Genomic DNA, 15,005 nt, shown 5'->3' with positions numbered 1-15,005 from the left:
TGAATGTTGAAAGGCCTTCCAAAAGGTTACATACCTATGTCCATTTCTGTAACATCATCGAAATGACAAATTACAGATGTGGAGATTAGTCATTGCCAGGGTTTGTGGGGGGCGGGGGGCACACGTAAGGGACGTGGCTATGAATGGGAAAGTGCACTCTGAGGGTCCTTGTGTTGGGATTGTTCGGTATCTTGACTGTGGTGAACAGTAAACGTACACATGTCATAAAATGAGAATAAGTGAATAGGAATTGGATTAGTATCTTGTGTCAACGTTAGTATCTTGGTTGTGATACATTGTAATATTACTTTGCAAAATCGTACTTTTGGGAAAATTGGGTAAAGGGAAAGGGATATCTGTTATTTCTATAGTAATTGTGAATCCATGCTATCACAATGAGTTTCATAGAAACATGAAATTGGGCAATATAGAAGTTGTGCAGGACTACAGGTTATATTGAGAGTGGGCATTGTAAAAAGTGTATATTCATAGAGTTAATCTCACAGCATTGTGTCTCTATGCTCAGGACTTTTTTTCATCTTTATTTTCTTCCTGACTAGGGCCTCTGGATTCATTTGGCTGCTCCATAAAACTTGTATCTAAGGAGTGAGCATGCCTCCTTGAGGAAAGGGTCACATGGGCACATAGTATATTAGGGAGGAAAGGTAGAGAAAGAGCCAGGGCTGCCATGGCTTTCTAGACCTGGGTTCCTCTGTGGCAGTGCCCTCAGAGTGCCTGGCTGTGACCCATTCTGGTAACATGATCTCTTTCATCCCACTCTGCCTCACTCAGGGGCTGCGATCACTACCTGAGACCCAGTAGGGGGCCAGTAAATGGGAGCTACTGGTTCATGAGCTACTTCAAGCAAACTTGAGGTGCTGCTCACACTGCCCCTGGACAACAGACATGAGCTCTCCTCCCCAGCTTCCTCCCAGCGACCTTCCTGAAGATCTTTGCTCTATATGCCTACCCAGGCATCTCTGGAAGCTTTTCCTGCCTCGCTCCCAGGCTACCCTTTTTCTTCACCCACCCATCTATTTATTATTTAATTTATTGGGGTGACATTGGTTAATAAAACCAAACAGGTTTCCAATATGCTATTATTTAACACCATCTCCGTACTGCATTGTGAATTTACCACCCAAAGTCAAGTCTCTTTCCACTTTCTTTTCTCCTTTTAATTGTGTGAGAATTTCAGATATGCTTATGTGAATGCTTCATGCTAAAATTTTCCATATATAAATGTAATGTTATATTCTTTGCTTCTTAGGCTTGAAATTTTGCTGTGTTGTCTTTTTAAAAGGTTTGCTGTGTGCCCATGTACTCCTCATCCGGTTTCCAGTCGTTAGCAACTTAAATCAACAACTAAGGAACTAGTAACCAAGTTTTTTGTGTTTTTTTTTTATAATTTTTGTAAGAGTTTATTTGAGTCAAGCTAACAACATATACAGGGGAGCAAGATCTCAAATGCTCCCAACCAGATTCCTCCATTAACCCTCCATTAACCCTGTTAACATCCTCATTCTGTTTCTGGGCTATTGTGCCCCCCCCCCCTTTTTTTTTTTACTGTTACTGTATTGGACAGTCATTTATTAAATATCCTAAACACTTACCAAAATAAATCCAAGTATTGCTTCTGTTTTTCTAGTGTCAAACTCCTTGCAATAGAAAATAGAATCGCTGATAAATTAAATGTTACAATTAAGTTACATCAAGTTTAATAGCTGCACACCATTTTCTTTTGTGGTTCTTTAGGGTTTTACAGATTTCTAAACTACTACTTTGCAATGTATAGGTTCACAGTAAGAATATATGCATACAACCATACACACATTTTACATAGGAATGGTTCTTGTTAACTATACATACAGAGAACCTAACATGGTAGTATTGTGCCATAAAAGCCACCCTATAGAGCCAGATACTTTGCCTTTTGAAGGTGATTATTTAAATTGTTGAAGTTGCTTGAGTCTGTTTCTGGTTCTTATTTTGTGGGGAATTAAAAAAAAGAAAAAAAGAATGTTGAAGCATAGAGCTCCTAGAGATTCTATGCAGTCACTCTGATGTGGATGAGAGAACCCTCCCCTCCCCCAACCCAGCAGATTCTGCTGCAGAGCCATGCAGACATGGCTGGAAACCACAGACTTGGACAAGAAGGTGACTCAGGAGTTCAGATTAGGAGTCTTGATGCTGCTTGATAGGTTTCCAGAACCAATACTGATATTTCTCAGCTGTCCTTCTGAAATATATTTGGGATTGACAATTAAGAAATGAGTATGCAGAAAGAGATCAGTGTTCTAATTTATCTTGATAACCTCTGTTTTATGTAATATTCTTTAAAATCGGTTCAATGCTGGGAGAGATGTGAGGAGGAAGACCATACAGATTGGGGGTGGGGTTTGACTTGGAATTCAGGGTGATCTGGTAGAGTTGGGATTAAGAGATGCAGTTAAAGGCTTGTTCGACCACTTCAGGGACTAAGTTGGTAATCCGTTATCTGCTATTTTAACCAAGTCCTGGTTTTGCTCACTGGACTGTGTCACTAGATGGGAAATTCAAGGAGGACTCTGGGGGACTGAGTGGAGACTGAATCTGAGGAATGGCTGGATCTTTGTGTACCAGGGTCTTTGTAGTCTTGAAACTATCTTAGTTGAAAGACTGAAGTTTTATTGTGGTGTTTGGTTTTCCCAAACCCAGCCTTTTTGGGAGGTTTGAGAAATCTTAATGAAGTGACAGAAAATGTCAAAGCCAACACATTGGAATTATATTCTTCATCTATTTGCTCATTCAGGAGATTCAGGTGCCAAATTAGTGCTGCATCATTTCCATAGCAATTGGCCATGTTCTCTGGGTTAGTAGGTCTGTTATGACATCACAAATGAAAATCATCAGGAAGGAAAGCTGACATAAGCATAGACATCCTCAGTAAAAAGGAGGATATAGAGGATTTGTAACTAGCTAAGGTAGTCTTTCGTGTGTTTCTAAACTCACTCTTTAAAAAAAAGTATTTTATGTCTTTTTACATATTTATTAAAATATGCCTCTGATACTTACCACAAGGTTTGTTGTCAAAAGGCTTACCCATGAGTAATAGAGATGATTTCTGTTGTTTTTTCTGAGTGTCAGCGTATATTTTGCATTGATAATTGGCTTTTTTCCCCCCACCCAGCAGACATCTGGCCTATCAGGGACTTTTATCTGTTTATTTGAGGCATTCCATATGGTCATTAGTGTTTGCCAAACATGTCTCCAGTCTTATTATTTGAGATTGTTGTGTATCAAAAAATTAGTGTTGTTCATATGGGCTAGATGAGAGTCAACACACCTGGGAAAATTCCAGCTGTGCGGGACATAAAATTCAGGAGCAGGATCACTATATATAGCAATAAATATATGTATACACCAATCTTGCACCCCTTTGATGATAAGGAAGGCAGTTTATCATTTAGGATATTTCTGGAAGCCTAGTACAGACTTTTTGTGGTTATCGGGTACTTTCATTTAATTCTGGTCCAGGGATTTACTGTGTCTTAATTAAATTTTTAATCCTCTTGTGAACTCCTTTATGAGGAGCTTTTAAAAACTGGATATTCAGTCCCTCAAGAGCTAGACTTGAGTTGCCAACTTTCTACAAAGGTCCCATGGCAGTTGGTTGGGAGCTTCATGGGGCCTGTTGTCCTGGACTCTCATGTACTTGGTGGACCAATTAGGACTTTGTGCCCTTTCACATCCACTGACCCCCATCTTTATGCTTATGAAGGGTGGGAAAGAGCAAATTGGTCAGCCTAGCTGAAATGTGTACCTTGGTGTAAAAGATGGGGTATTGTCCAGGAGAACCCTGTTCAACTGTTTATTCTACCTGCCTTGCCTTCTGGGGTAAATTCAGAGAAATCCTGTCTTCATTAACAATAGAACAGGAGCTCTTGTTTCATAAAATATTAGACTCTCTTTATTCACCATATTGCAGTTAATTCTGCCAAAAAAACGTGGTCCAATTTATTCATTTTCCCCAACCCACACTAAGGTGTTGTGGATGGTGATCCATAAGATCTCTTGAATCGATCTTTACTTGTATGAGCACCGTAACTTCTGGTGAAAAAGTGCTCTATCTCAAGTCACCAAAACAAATCTTTAAAAATACTTTCTTTCAGCAATAATCTGAATTCACTTGGATCTCAGAATCATGGGTCAGGCAAGTTCTCACTTGGCCATAGTTTATTAGATTGCTTACCTTTACATATCACCCTATTTTTAGGAGCAGTGCTTTGTTTTGTGCACAGAGAATTATTTGTCATATTTGCATTTGCTCATTATAAACCATACTTTAAAGCAATTGCAGTTGGACAGATTTAAACCAAGGACCTAAATTAAAAGTATAGGGCATGTGTCAAACAAATTACTTTAAAATTTATAGTACATTCACATGACGGGAGTGTGTGTTTATGGTGAAAAATACTCTTCAGCTTCTATAGAACCTCTTAATAGTTTCTGTGTATTTTCTCAGTGCTTATTTATTCGTACAAAGAGAAAGAATAATTTACATATTCCAATATACTCTATCTCTTTCATAACAAAGGCTGAATTTATTGCTTGGTTCTTAAATTTTTTTTTAACTTGACTTGAATTTTCCATATAGGTACCCAGCTGTGCAATATTCTATCAGTGGATTGTGTGTTATTAATTTCATAAGCCTCCTCAAGACTTTTTAACTTTTTCCCCATAAAATATTTCTGTGGTATTTTCATGTAGTTAATTTTGGAGGACAAATGTGGGTGAAAGACATTTTGGCCACAGTACCTGATTTTTCATTGCTTTTAAAGCACGTTTCAGAGTTTGAGCTAGTTAAGCAACGGTAAAAGGAACTTCTCTTTGCCATATTTTCCCTCCACCAATTTTTCTGTCAGGGTATAGTGGTCAAGGGACCACTTTAGAAAAAGATTTATTTTTAAGAATAGTCTTTAAGTAATTGTTAATTTAAGTGTATATATTGATATTTATTTAATAGAACAAGATTGGAAATGGTCCGTTGAAATGTGGTGGTAATGCCGGTTTCTTGGCTTCCAATGATTTCTAAGGTGTGTGTGATGCTTAAGAAGGGAAAAGTACAGTTTATTTAAATTCAGGAATTGGTTGAGAGATGTAACCTGATAGTTTGGGGTTTTGGAGTGTCTAGAGAGGGAAAGGGATGGTGCTATCCATGGTGCTGAATTGAAGTGCTGTTATAAATGCTGGAAAGACTCTGAAATATTGGAGCTCGAGGACACACCTATGTACATATTTTTAAAACTAAATCTCCTGTTTGTAGCTGAGACTCTTTAATTTCTATAGAAGTGTCTGATGCCCCAGGGAAAGCTCAGTGCACAGCACTGATTAAATTGGGGACCAGCGTTAGTTGTAATGAGCTATTCTGATATGTGGAAGATGGCAAGGATCTAAAAATGTGAAATATGGCCCTTTTGACCAGTAGAGACTACTTAAGTCCTGGCTTTCCATCATTTTTTCCACTCCCCTCTTCTTTTACATCATGGACCTATGCCAATGAAAGAAGATGGCTTTTAAATTAATTGGTAAAAATAGTGATGAGAATTCTAGTTAAAATTGACACCTTATATTTCCGAGCCATTGCTTGAAAGTTTTGAATCCATACTTCCGATTCTGTATAAATGTTTTCCAAGACATATTTAAGCAAGCATTCAGAATAAAAAAAATCATTTTATTAGTTTCTTGGTCCTTTCTGGGCCTGTTATACATGCCAATCCTCCCAGGGTCCTCCTTCCCAATTCCCTGTGCCCCCCCCCCGCCCCCCCCCAGCACACATGTTTTAGGGTTTGAGCAAGTTAAGCAATGGTAAAAGGAATGGTTTTTGCATGGATTTATACTTCAGTTATACAGTAATTATCCAGAGACTTTGAGAATGATAATTTAATATTTTAAGGTACTGATGTGTATCTGTGTTAAAAAGATATAACGTTTGTACACTCTTGTATATATTTCATAAATCAACATTTTCTCTAGGATTGATTGGTTTTAATGAGTAGGAAACCTACTTCAAAGTAAATATCATTGCAGATGGAGCAGATTACTATGTGGTATAGTGCATGTTAAAGTACATTTAGCATTTTGGAAATCAACCCAAGTTCATATTTAGTAAACATACTAATAAATGCCTTTTGGGTTAGGGTGCATTTATTTTGACACAGTTGTAACTTATTAGTGCCTAGAAATCATCAAAAGTACCAGTATAATTTTTTTAAAATTTAAGCCAAGAAGGTAAAAACCATGGAATTTCTTTGTTTCTTTAAAGCTGGAGATACAGATGACCCACCAAGAATTACTCAAAACCCTGTTATCAACGGGAATGTAGCCATGAGTGATGGGCACAACAACACGGAGGAAGACATGGAGGATGGTAAGTACATGCGGTTTGCTTGCTTGCACCAGACAGAAACGCTGTCCGAAACACAAGTAGATGTGATGCCTATTTCTTCCTCAAGTTCTTCTGAGTTTCTTAAAAGTAGCTAGTTTTTAGGAGGTTGTGCCTGAAGAAAAATTGGGCATTGAATTGGTGTTGAGTTCAAGATTACCTAAAATTTCAAGGTAAGTTGATTCTCCCCAGCCTAGGTGAGAAGGTTTAAATACAGAAGTTTATAATTATATAACAGGTACACAGGCCTGCAATTTTCTGGCCACTGTTAGTATTCAGAATAACTACATGTTACTCTCCTTTCCTTCTTGTTGGCAGCAAGATACTTCCAGACATTGGAACTTGGCTTTCCATTGCATTCTTAGTGCATTGTGTCTACCAGTTGTCTGTACCCCACTCCTGTTAGGTGTGAAATCAGACCAAGCTTTGGACTTGATTCTCCCACACTAACTTTAGGTCTATATCTTCTATGCAAAAAACATACGCATATGTACATGCATGGACATTTTATGCCTAGGGAATCGTTTTCTTTTGAGGCAGTTTCTTTTTTATAATTTATTAGATTATATGACCTATACATTGGCAAGGTCAGAAATCGTGAGCAGGTAGCAGCCAGTCATCACTTTATGCAGCCCCTGGAATCTTGCAGTGTAATATGAAACCATGTTCTGTCAAAAGCATGTCCATCAATCCTCATGAGGGTTGTGTCCTTCCCAGGGGTGTAACGGGGCAGTTGAAAGAAACCTCATCAGCCACGGGCTGCACCACCAGAAGGACTGCTGTTCAGACCTCCTGCCAAAAGTTCAGCCTCCATGAGAAACTGCAGCCGTAGTTGAGATTTCTCTGACAGTGCGGTTTACCCCCTGGCAGCTGGCTGAGGCAATATCTGAGGAAGGTAAAGAAGAGTGGTCTAAACCCCGCTGCTTTATTACCCGTGGAGTGCGCTTTCCACTCTAGACCAAGGGCAACGGTGTGGGTGTGGTCTCTGGTTGCTGGGCTTTTGGTTTTATTTTAGACACCGGAGATGCCAAAAGTAATTCAGAGAGTATAGTGGGAAGGCACAGCCAGGTCTGATGTACCAGGTGTGAGTGAAGGATCAGTTCTAACCACTTGTGGAGCAATAGCTTGCCCAACCCAGTCACAGCACACTCAGTCTGGTTTCCACAGAGCATTTTCAATCTGATATTTCCACTGGTGTTTTTATGGGCAGAGGGCTTGGGAGAAGGCACAGGTGTAGATAAAAGGGCATGTGTCTCAGCCTCGGCTCTGTTGCCTTTTTGGGTGGGTCATTCTTTGTTGTAGGCGGCTGTCCTGTGTATTATAGGACATTAGTGTCATACCACCCATCCCCCTAGTTGTGACAACCAAATGTCTAGATACTGCCAGTTGTCTCTTTGGAGCCAGAATGGCCTCATTTGTGAACCACTTATATGAGATCATGTGAAATCCCTTTTCTCGCAAAGTAATTTTACTAAATTATCAGTAGTAAGTAATGATGCTAAACCATAGAACCTAAAAATGGAAATGCTCCTGTTGTGAATTACCACATGGAGAAAGCATATTATAGGAGAAAGTAGAGTGGTCTTCAATAGCACTTTCTTCCTGGTTTGGATATTACGTGCTTTTTGAAAGACCCAGGAGTAAGAGAATGAAAAAAAAAATCATTTCTATTTGATGGCAAAGGGGGCAGGAGGGAGGTGGTTCTTGTTCTAGGCGTAGAAGCCTTAAGGGCAGCATTTTCCCAGCCAATCGTGTATTTCAAAACTCTTCTGTAGGACATAAGTGTGTTGTGAATCTAGGAAGTTTGAGGAGTGCTAGGTTAAACAAGTTTCTGTAGTATAGGTCTCTGAGTCATTCGGTATCCCAACATCTCTCTCCAAAAGACTCTTTGTTAATGATTCCCCAAAACTCTGGACTTTAGAACCCTTTTCCCCTGAATCTCCTTTTAACACCTCAATCTGGAAAACACTGCATTTCAATGATCAATGCCTTCACTGTGCAGAGAGGCCCTAGTGTAAGGCACATTTCCCATACAAAAGTTGAGTAGCTAATACACAGTTCGGAAAAATGTTTATGGGGTAGAGGGCACAAATCCTGTTAACACTGAGTTGTGGACAAGTATCAAATCATTTCCTAGTTGTGCGTGCCTACTGTACTTTTATGTTAGTGTCTTACTGTCTTTGCTGAGATGACCATGAGAAGTTTTAGAGCAAGTGCAGCCTCGGCAGGTCTAGAGGGATCTAGATTGAGATTGTTGGTACCCATGAAACAAGAAATTCCTGGGAATTCATTAGGGCTTTGTAAAGACTTGTGTTCGAGGCTTGATATAATCAACTGCAAGAGTGCCATTTGGGAAAACTTCACTCTAACCTTTCTGATTCAGAAAATCCAAGTATTTTATGCTCCTCTACTTTTTCACGAAACTAAACCTCAGGCCAGTACATTGGCCTTTGACCTGTGAAGATAAGGTTGTTGTAAGAATAGGCATAATGGAAGCTGGGGACTAGATGGGAGCTGCTGCGGCTGCTGCTTTTCAGAGACAGGATGGGAAAGTAGCGGGTTATCAAGTTTTCTGATTGAGGATGTCTGATGGCAGCAGTTAACACAGCTCATTGTTCTATTATTTATAATAGAAAGATTCATGGAGTGATAGGTGCTCTGTGGCATCCTGGCAATTTAGAGTCTTTGTTTGGATGAAATACTAACACTGCAGGATGTGGGGTATCCTTCATAATTCCAGGTTTACTGCTTTCTTAAAACACTTTTAATTTTGAAGTCATTATAGACACAGGAAGTTGGAAAAATTGTACATAGAATCCCAAGGACCTTTCATTTATTTTCTTGGGCAAATACTTATATTAGCCTGTTGTAATTCCTTATAGGGCTGTAGCAGGCCAGCCTTATCTGTCCAAGGTGGGTTTCAAGTAAGCTTCTCTTGTTTTGACCTTTTTGTATTCAAAATAATTTGAATTATTAAATTAGTATAAATAATTTCCAGTGATAGGGTAAGATTTCTATTTACTTGATTTCTATTTATGTTAAATTTCCTGTTTAGGAAGATAAGTTCTAAGAATGTACCTTCAGTGTGAGGCAGAATCTCACATCTAGTGTATAATTCAACAAGTGTGAACTGAGTACCATGAGCCAGGTTGGCACCAGGCTCAGGGCACCGAGCCTCTGTCGGGCCTGCCATCGCGTGGACTCAGTGCCACGCTCACTTCACTATTGTTGGGTCCTATTTAACATTGAAAGATGAATTTAGAAATTGACTTAAATTCTGAAGAACAGAAAAGCACTGATAGGTGTCAGTTGTTAATCTGTATAAGAATCTAATCCTACGGATAGCTGAATTGTATCTGAAAACAAAATCATAATTAGAAGAGAGGTGGGACCTTGTAGCCTCGAAATCTTTAGGCCCCAGGAGCGAGTGTCCTGGGGTGCTCTTCATTTAGTTCTGTTCAGTTCTTCAGTCAGTGTAAAGCAGGTCAGTTTTGTTGGGGTCTGTGTTTGGTGGAGTGTTAGAATGGCATCCTACAAACCGAGGCAGGGTCATTGTGCTTAGCGTTGACAAATCTTGAGCATTAAAACTCCCGTGGTCACTTTGTAAAAACACCTTGGATAAGATGAGCCAGTAAACCTCAGGGAGACTCAGTTTCCTTGTCTGTAAAGGGGGAATTAAGTACTGGCTGTCCTTGCTTACCTTGTAGGATTTAAATACCACTCAAATGTGAACTATGTGTCTATGCAAAAGTGGCCTCTTTTCTCCTAAGCCATTCCATACACCATTCTCTTCAGCAAGATTCTTGCCTTTTCAGTGGACTTTATTATCCATTAAAGGGATTAGGGTTGCCTGCCACTAGGAGAGGCTCGAATTGAGAATGCGATCACTTCTTAGATGTGACTAACCCCTGCTCAGCTGCTCTCCTTTTAAAGGCTTCACTGTAAACTGCCGAGCAGTGTTATGTGGAGGAAAAATTCTTAGGGATGAAGAAAGAGTGTTTAAAAGAAGGTAAAAATGCTGTCACACATACATTTGGCTTTTCTTTTTTTTGGTAAAGAATATTAACCTCTCATGAGGACTGATGGACATGTTTTCCTAAGAACAAATCAGTCACAAATCAAGCAGTTTGTACACTGAGAAGTCTGTATCCTGAGTACTTGGCTGTCTCGGTGCAGTGTAGATAGAGACTGAAGGATGAAGGGAGGGAGTGTTCTCTTAACCCGCTCTTCTTCCCCTAAGCCTCCAGTCTCATTGGGGACCTCAGGAGCCAGTCGGGCAGGATGTCAAAATAGCACTGATTCTTAAACCCTCCATGCTCCTTCTATTCTGTAAACTAATTGTGGCTCCTCAAGGTGTAGCCCTTGGTCCCCTGCCCGTCTGTGAACTGTTCCCAGTCTGCAAGGGGATAGGTACAGAAAGTGAGAGGAAGCATTTAGAAACATGTACCTTGCTGTGGCAGTTTTACGATGCTTTATTATGAAGTGCTGGCAGTGATAGATTGGCGGGTGGCCTTGGGAGGACCACTCCTTCACACAAGGAGTCTAAGAAGTGTCGATATGGACACTGCTGGGTTTATCAAAGCTAATCTGGTGCTTGTGTCAATTGTAAATGAATAGCCACCATCAGTAAAAGCTGGAATTCTAAAGTTTGTGACATTAGTTGAATGTCTAACAGGCACTACAACAACACATTGCTTTTTATTGGAGAAAATCCTAATTCCTTAAATTTCCCTTTAGTATCATTGAGTAATAAAGAATACCAATTTCTCTCTCTCTCTCTCTCTCTCTCTCTCTTTTTGCTAGGGAGTCCAGGCCGATTTTTCACAAAAATTATGAACTAATGAAGTTATTTAACCTTTATTTGTAGGCTAACTTTTCAGCAATCTTCTTGTCTCTAAACAGTGCCGCGCTTCCTTGGGAATAGCCCTTTACCCGAAAGGCCACCTGTGTTTGCAAGTTCAGCACCCCCTTCGTTTTACCTCTTCAGCTCAGCCTAAGTCTCAAGGCTTTTTCTTTTCCCCCCACAACCCCTGACCTTGACAGACGTCACATGTTTCATCCCTTCTCTCCAAAGCTCCTCCATGCACTAAGAATTATGTGAGAAGTAAGAAGTAGAATAGCTGTTCTTATCACACTGGACTCTTAAAAATCTAGGAGGGAAGGCAGGTGTGTGTTGTTAGCCTCCCGAATTTGGGGTTTCATTCACACAGAAGCTGCATATCATTGTGCTGTTTTAGGTTATTAGTAAATTGGGCTGATGTTATTTTTCCAGAGAGCTAGGTTTTAGCAGCTAGTTGATGTCGTGTAGAATAGTTTATTCCTGTTTGTTGGTGCTTTCAGGGCTGTTTTACCGGCTCTGATTGACAGTCACGTGTTTTCTTGCAGACACGAGTTGGCGCTCCGAGGCAACCTTTCAGTTCACTGTCGAGCGCTTCAGCAGACTGAGTGAGTCGGTCCTTAGCCCTCCGTGTTTTGTGCGAAATCTGCCATGGAAGATTATGGTGATGCCACGCTTTTATCCAGACAGACCACACCAAAAAAGCGTAGGATTCTTTCTCCAGTGCAATGCTGAATCTGATTCCACGTAAGACAGTTTAAATGATGCAATTACAAATCCACAGATAGTTATAATACATTAGGCCTCTTTTTGAATTTTTTTTTTAATTTCCTTAAGCCTCTACAGTCCTTTGATTTTAAATTAGATTAAATACATTTCCCTCTTTAAAACTCACCGGTAGGTATTATATCCAAATTAAAAAGATATGTATTTTTCTTGCATATACAGAACTAAAGTGTTTGTATGAACACGGAATCAGGGCCCAGTGGATTAGCTGAATACTGGTTACCAGGCTTAATTCCTTTTCAGCAGGAACTCTCCAAGGGGAAAATTTGGTTAAGAAAAATTATTTAGGCTGACATCTTTCTCATTTTGTGTTAATCATTTCATATGGGTTATTCAGAAAATTCAAATGAAAACATTCGAGGGTACTACAACATGAGCCTACTTGGCTTATTTTAGAGAATAAATTTTTATTCATGTAATTTCTAAAAAGAGGTATGCTATAAAATGTCTTTAGAAAGAAGTGTCTTTGGTGGTCCCTCCATTCAGGTAAAGCCAAAGATTAGAGGTTTCACATTTTCTGCCTACTTCCAAAAGCTTCTTTACTCTTCTTTCCTTTAATTAAGAACTGTCACTGTTCAGCGTTTATCAGTTCCCCTAGTTGTGACATTGTTTGTCACCAAGCTGCTTCCTTGGACCACATCTGCATAGACTCCCTGTCACCTCCTGATTGCGGCTCTTTGGTGCCCCCTGGGGAAGGTTGTTCCCCAGAGGGCACTGGTTCTAGTTCTGTCAAAGCTCCAGGGAACACAGCTCATTTTATTTTTTATTTTTGAATTTTTAGGAAGTGCCAAGCCCATTTTATGGTGCAGCCAGGGCTGTATTCAGATTAACAAAATTTCCCCCTATGTTCACATTGTGATCAGATCTGATGAGTATTGGGCTAGATTCTAGTCTAACAGCTTTAGCCTGAACAGTTGGGAAGCACAGTGAGCCGTCCACATCCAGCATAAGGATCCAGAGCAAGTGGAAGTGCCGAGGTGACAGCCCTGCTGTGCTAGGTATTTCAGTGAGTTTGCAGCCCGTTCAAAGTTCATTCCTTTATAAGCTCTACTTGCATTGTAAACCTTATGGTGGACTTGTAAAGTGGCATATCTTTTTGGTTTTTAAAACGTTTTTATTTTCTTCAGAGAAAGGAAGGGAGAGGGATGGAGAGATAGAAACATTGATCTGCTGCCTCCTCCATGCTCCCTACTGGGGACAGAGTCCGCAACCTGTGCGTGTGCCCTGACTGGGAATTGAACCAGAGACCTCTTGGCTTATGGGTCCTCGTTCAACCACTGAGTCACACCCACCAGTATCTTTTTTCTTTATAAACATCGATCCAGAGGCCCTTTGTGTTCTGCTCAAAACGCAACTGACAGCAGCTATGGTCATGTTTCTTGGTTGTGATTCGGTACCCATGCTTAGAGTTTCTCAGGAGACCCGTGTGGAAGATGCTCTTCAGAACTTGACAGCCACAGCACCTATGAGCCACCAGGGGCAGGAATGATGCTTAGAAGTGATGACACCTTTTTTAGTAGAACCATTTTTCCCTATGCTTTTCTTTCTTTCTTTTAAATATATTTTTTATTGATTTCAGAGAGGAAGGGAGAGGGAGAGAGAGAAACATCAGTGATGAGAGAGAATCCTTGATTGGCTGCCTCCTGCATGCGCCCACTGGGGATTGAGCCAGAATCAAACCTGGGACCCTTTGGTCCGCAGGCCAACACTCTATTCACTGAGCCAAACCAGCTAGGGCTTTTCCTGTTCTTTTGAAAGAATATCAACAGAACTATAATCTGACCCCAAAGCTGTAGTCTTTTATAAAATCTAAACATGTATTTTATAGATACATCTATAAGAAACTTGAACTAAACTTTTGAAAAATTAATAAATAATAAAACCACGGGTTAAATCAGTACATAGGGTCACCCCCAAACCCTTTCAGCCCTTTTCTCCATTAAAGGTAAATGTGTCTTCCTCAGTCCCTCCAAAAGAGAAAAACAATAAGTATGGGAATTTTTGTGTGCTGTGTTCTTAAAAATGTAAACATCAATAAAATATGTTACCTAAGTCTTAGATTATTTTCTTTAAACAGGTCGTGGTCTTGTCATGCACAAGCGGTGCTGAAGATAATAAATTACAGAGATGATGAGAAGTCATTCAGTCGTCGTATTAGTCATTTGTTCTTCCATAAAGAAAATGATTGGGGATTTTCCAATTTTATGGCCTGGAGTGTAAGTAACAGTGGGTTTAGCCTGAATAACCTGAGCATCATTCTGTGTTACCCTAAATCTTTTATTTTTCAAGGCCTTCTATTTATTTTAGAATAAGTGGTTTTGTTTCTTGGCTAAGCTTTTAGCAGCCAACAGGACTCAAGTCTCAACATTTGGTCAAAATTGATAAGTTGGTTAATAGCTTTCCTGTTAGGTAACTTTCCGTTAAAAGAAATAATACCAGTTGGGGTCCTTTCCTGAGTCAGACATAGTGCAGGGTGGTTGTAGGTACCTTCCTGAATTCTCCAGTCAGGGCATTTTGGCTGCTTTTTGCAGAGGTGGAAATAGTCTCCTAGCATGGGTTCCTGGAACCGCCCATCCCTGCTTTGATGAGCAGACACTGATCCTTCAATTTCTATGCGGTGGCCTTGCACCCCCATTGCATCTGGGATTCCTCCTTTTGTTCAGAGAACAGTTTAAAATAAACCAAGAACACTACAAAACGAAGCATAATTGGGATGCTTGAAAAAGTAGCATTTTAATTCATTAAGCACAGGACACTGGGATAATTGTCTTGCTGGAATGAAGGGTGCATTCGTGTGATCTTATGCAAGTTGGATATTCTTTTCTTTCTTTTTTTATAGGAAGTGACTGATCCTGAGAAAGGATTTATAGATGATGACAAAGTGACTTTTGAAGTCTTTGTACAGGCAGATGCTCCCCATGGAGTTGCGTAAGTTTTTCTTTAATTGGGTGTTGTTAA

At 40.0% G+C, this 15,005-nt stretch overlaps 1 protein-coding gene across 2 annotated transcripts in view; it reads left to right on the top strand.

Annotated features, from left to right (window-relative positions):
* USP7 (ubiquitin specific peptidase 7) overlaps positions 1 to 15,005 on the top strand; it is a 68,402-nt gene that overhangs the window by 26,180 nt on the left and 27,217 nt on the right. Inside the window, exons 2-5 of one of the 2 annotated variants that reach the window (XM_059693132.1) lie at positions 6,305 to 6,409; positions 11,810 to 12,008; positions 14,125 to 14,263; positions 14,887 to 14,975. In XM_059693132.1, coding sequence (XP_059549115.1) covers positions 6,305 to 6,409; positions 11,810 to 12,008; positions 14,125 to 14,263; positions 14,887 to 14,975 — 532 coding nt within the window. Of the gene's footprint in view, positions 1 to 6,304; positions 6,410 to 7,170; positions 7,320 to 11,809; positions 12,009 to 14,124; positions 14,264 to 14,886; positions 14,976 to 15,005 lie in introns of those variants that run through there. The other variant, XM_059693134.1, reaches the window with a different exon arrangement.

Source organism: Myotis daubentonii, chromosome 4 (assembly GCF_963259705.1).
Source record: "Myotis daubentonii chromosome 4, mMyoDau2.1, whole genome shotgun sequence".
In the NCBI taxonomy this organism is placed as follows: domain Eukaryota; kingdom Metazoa; phylum Chordata; class Mammalia; order Chiroptera; family Vespertilionidae; genus Myotis; species Myotis daubentonii.
Note: the sequence above shows the minus strand (reverse complement) of the source record. Positions and strands in the feature narration are given on the sequence as shown.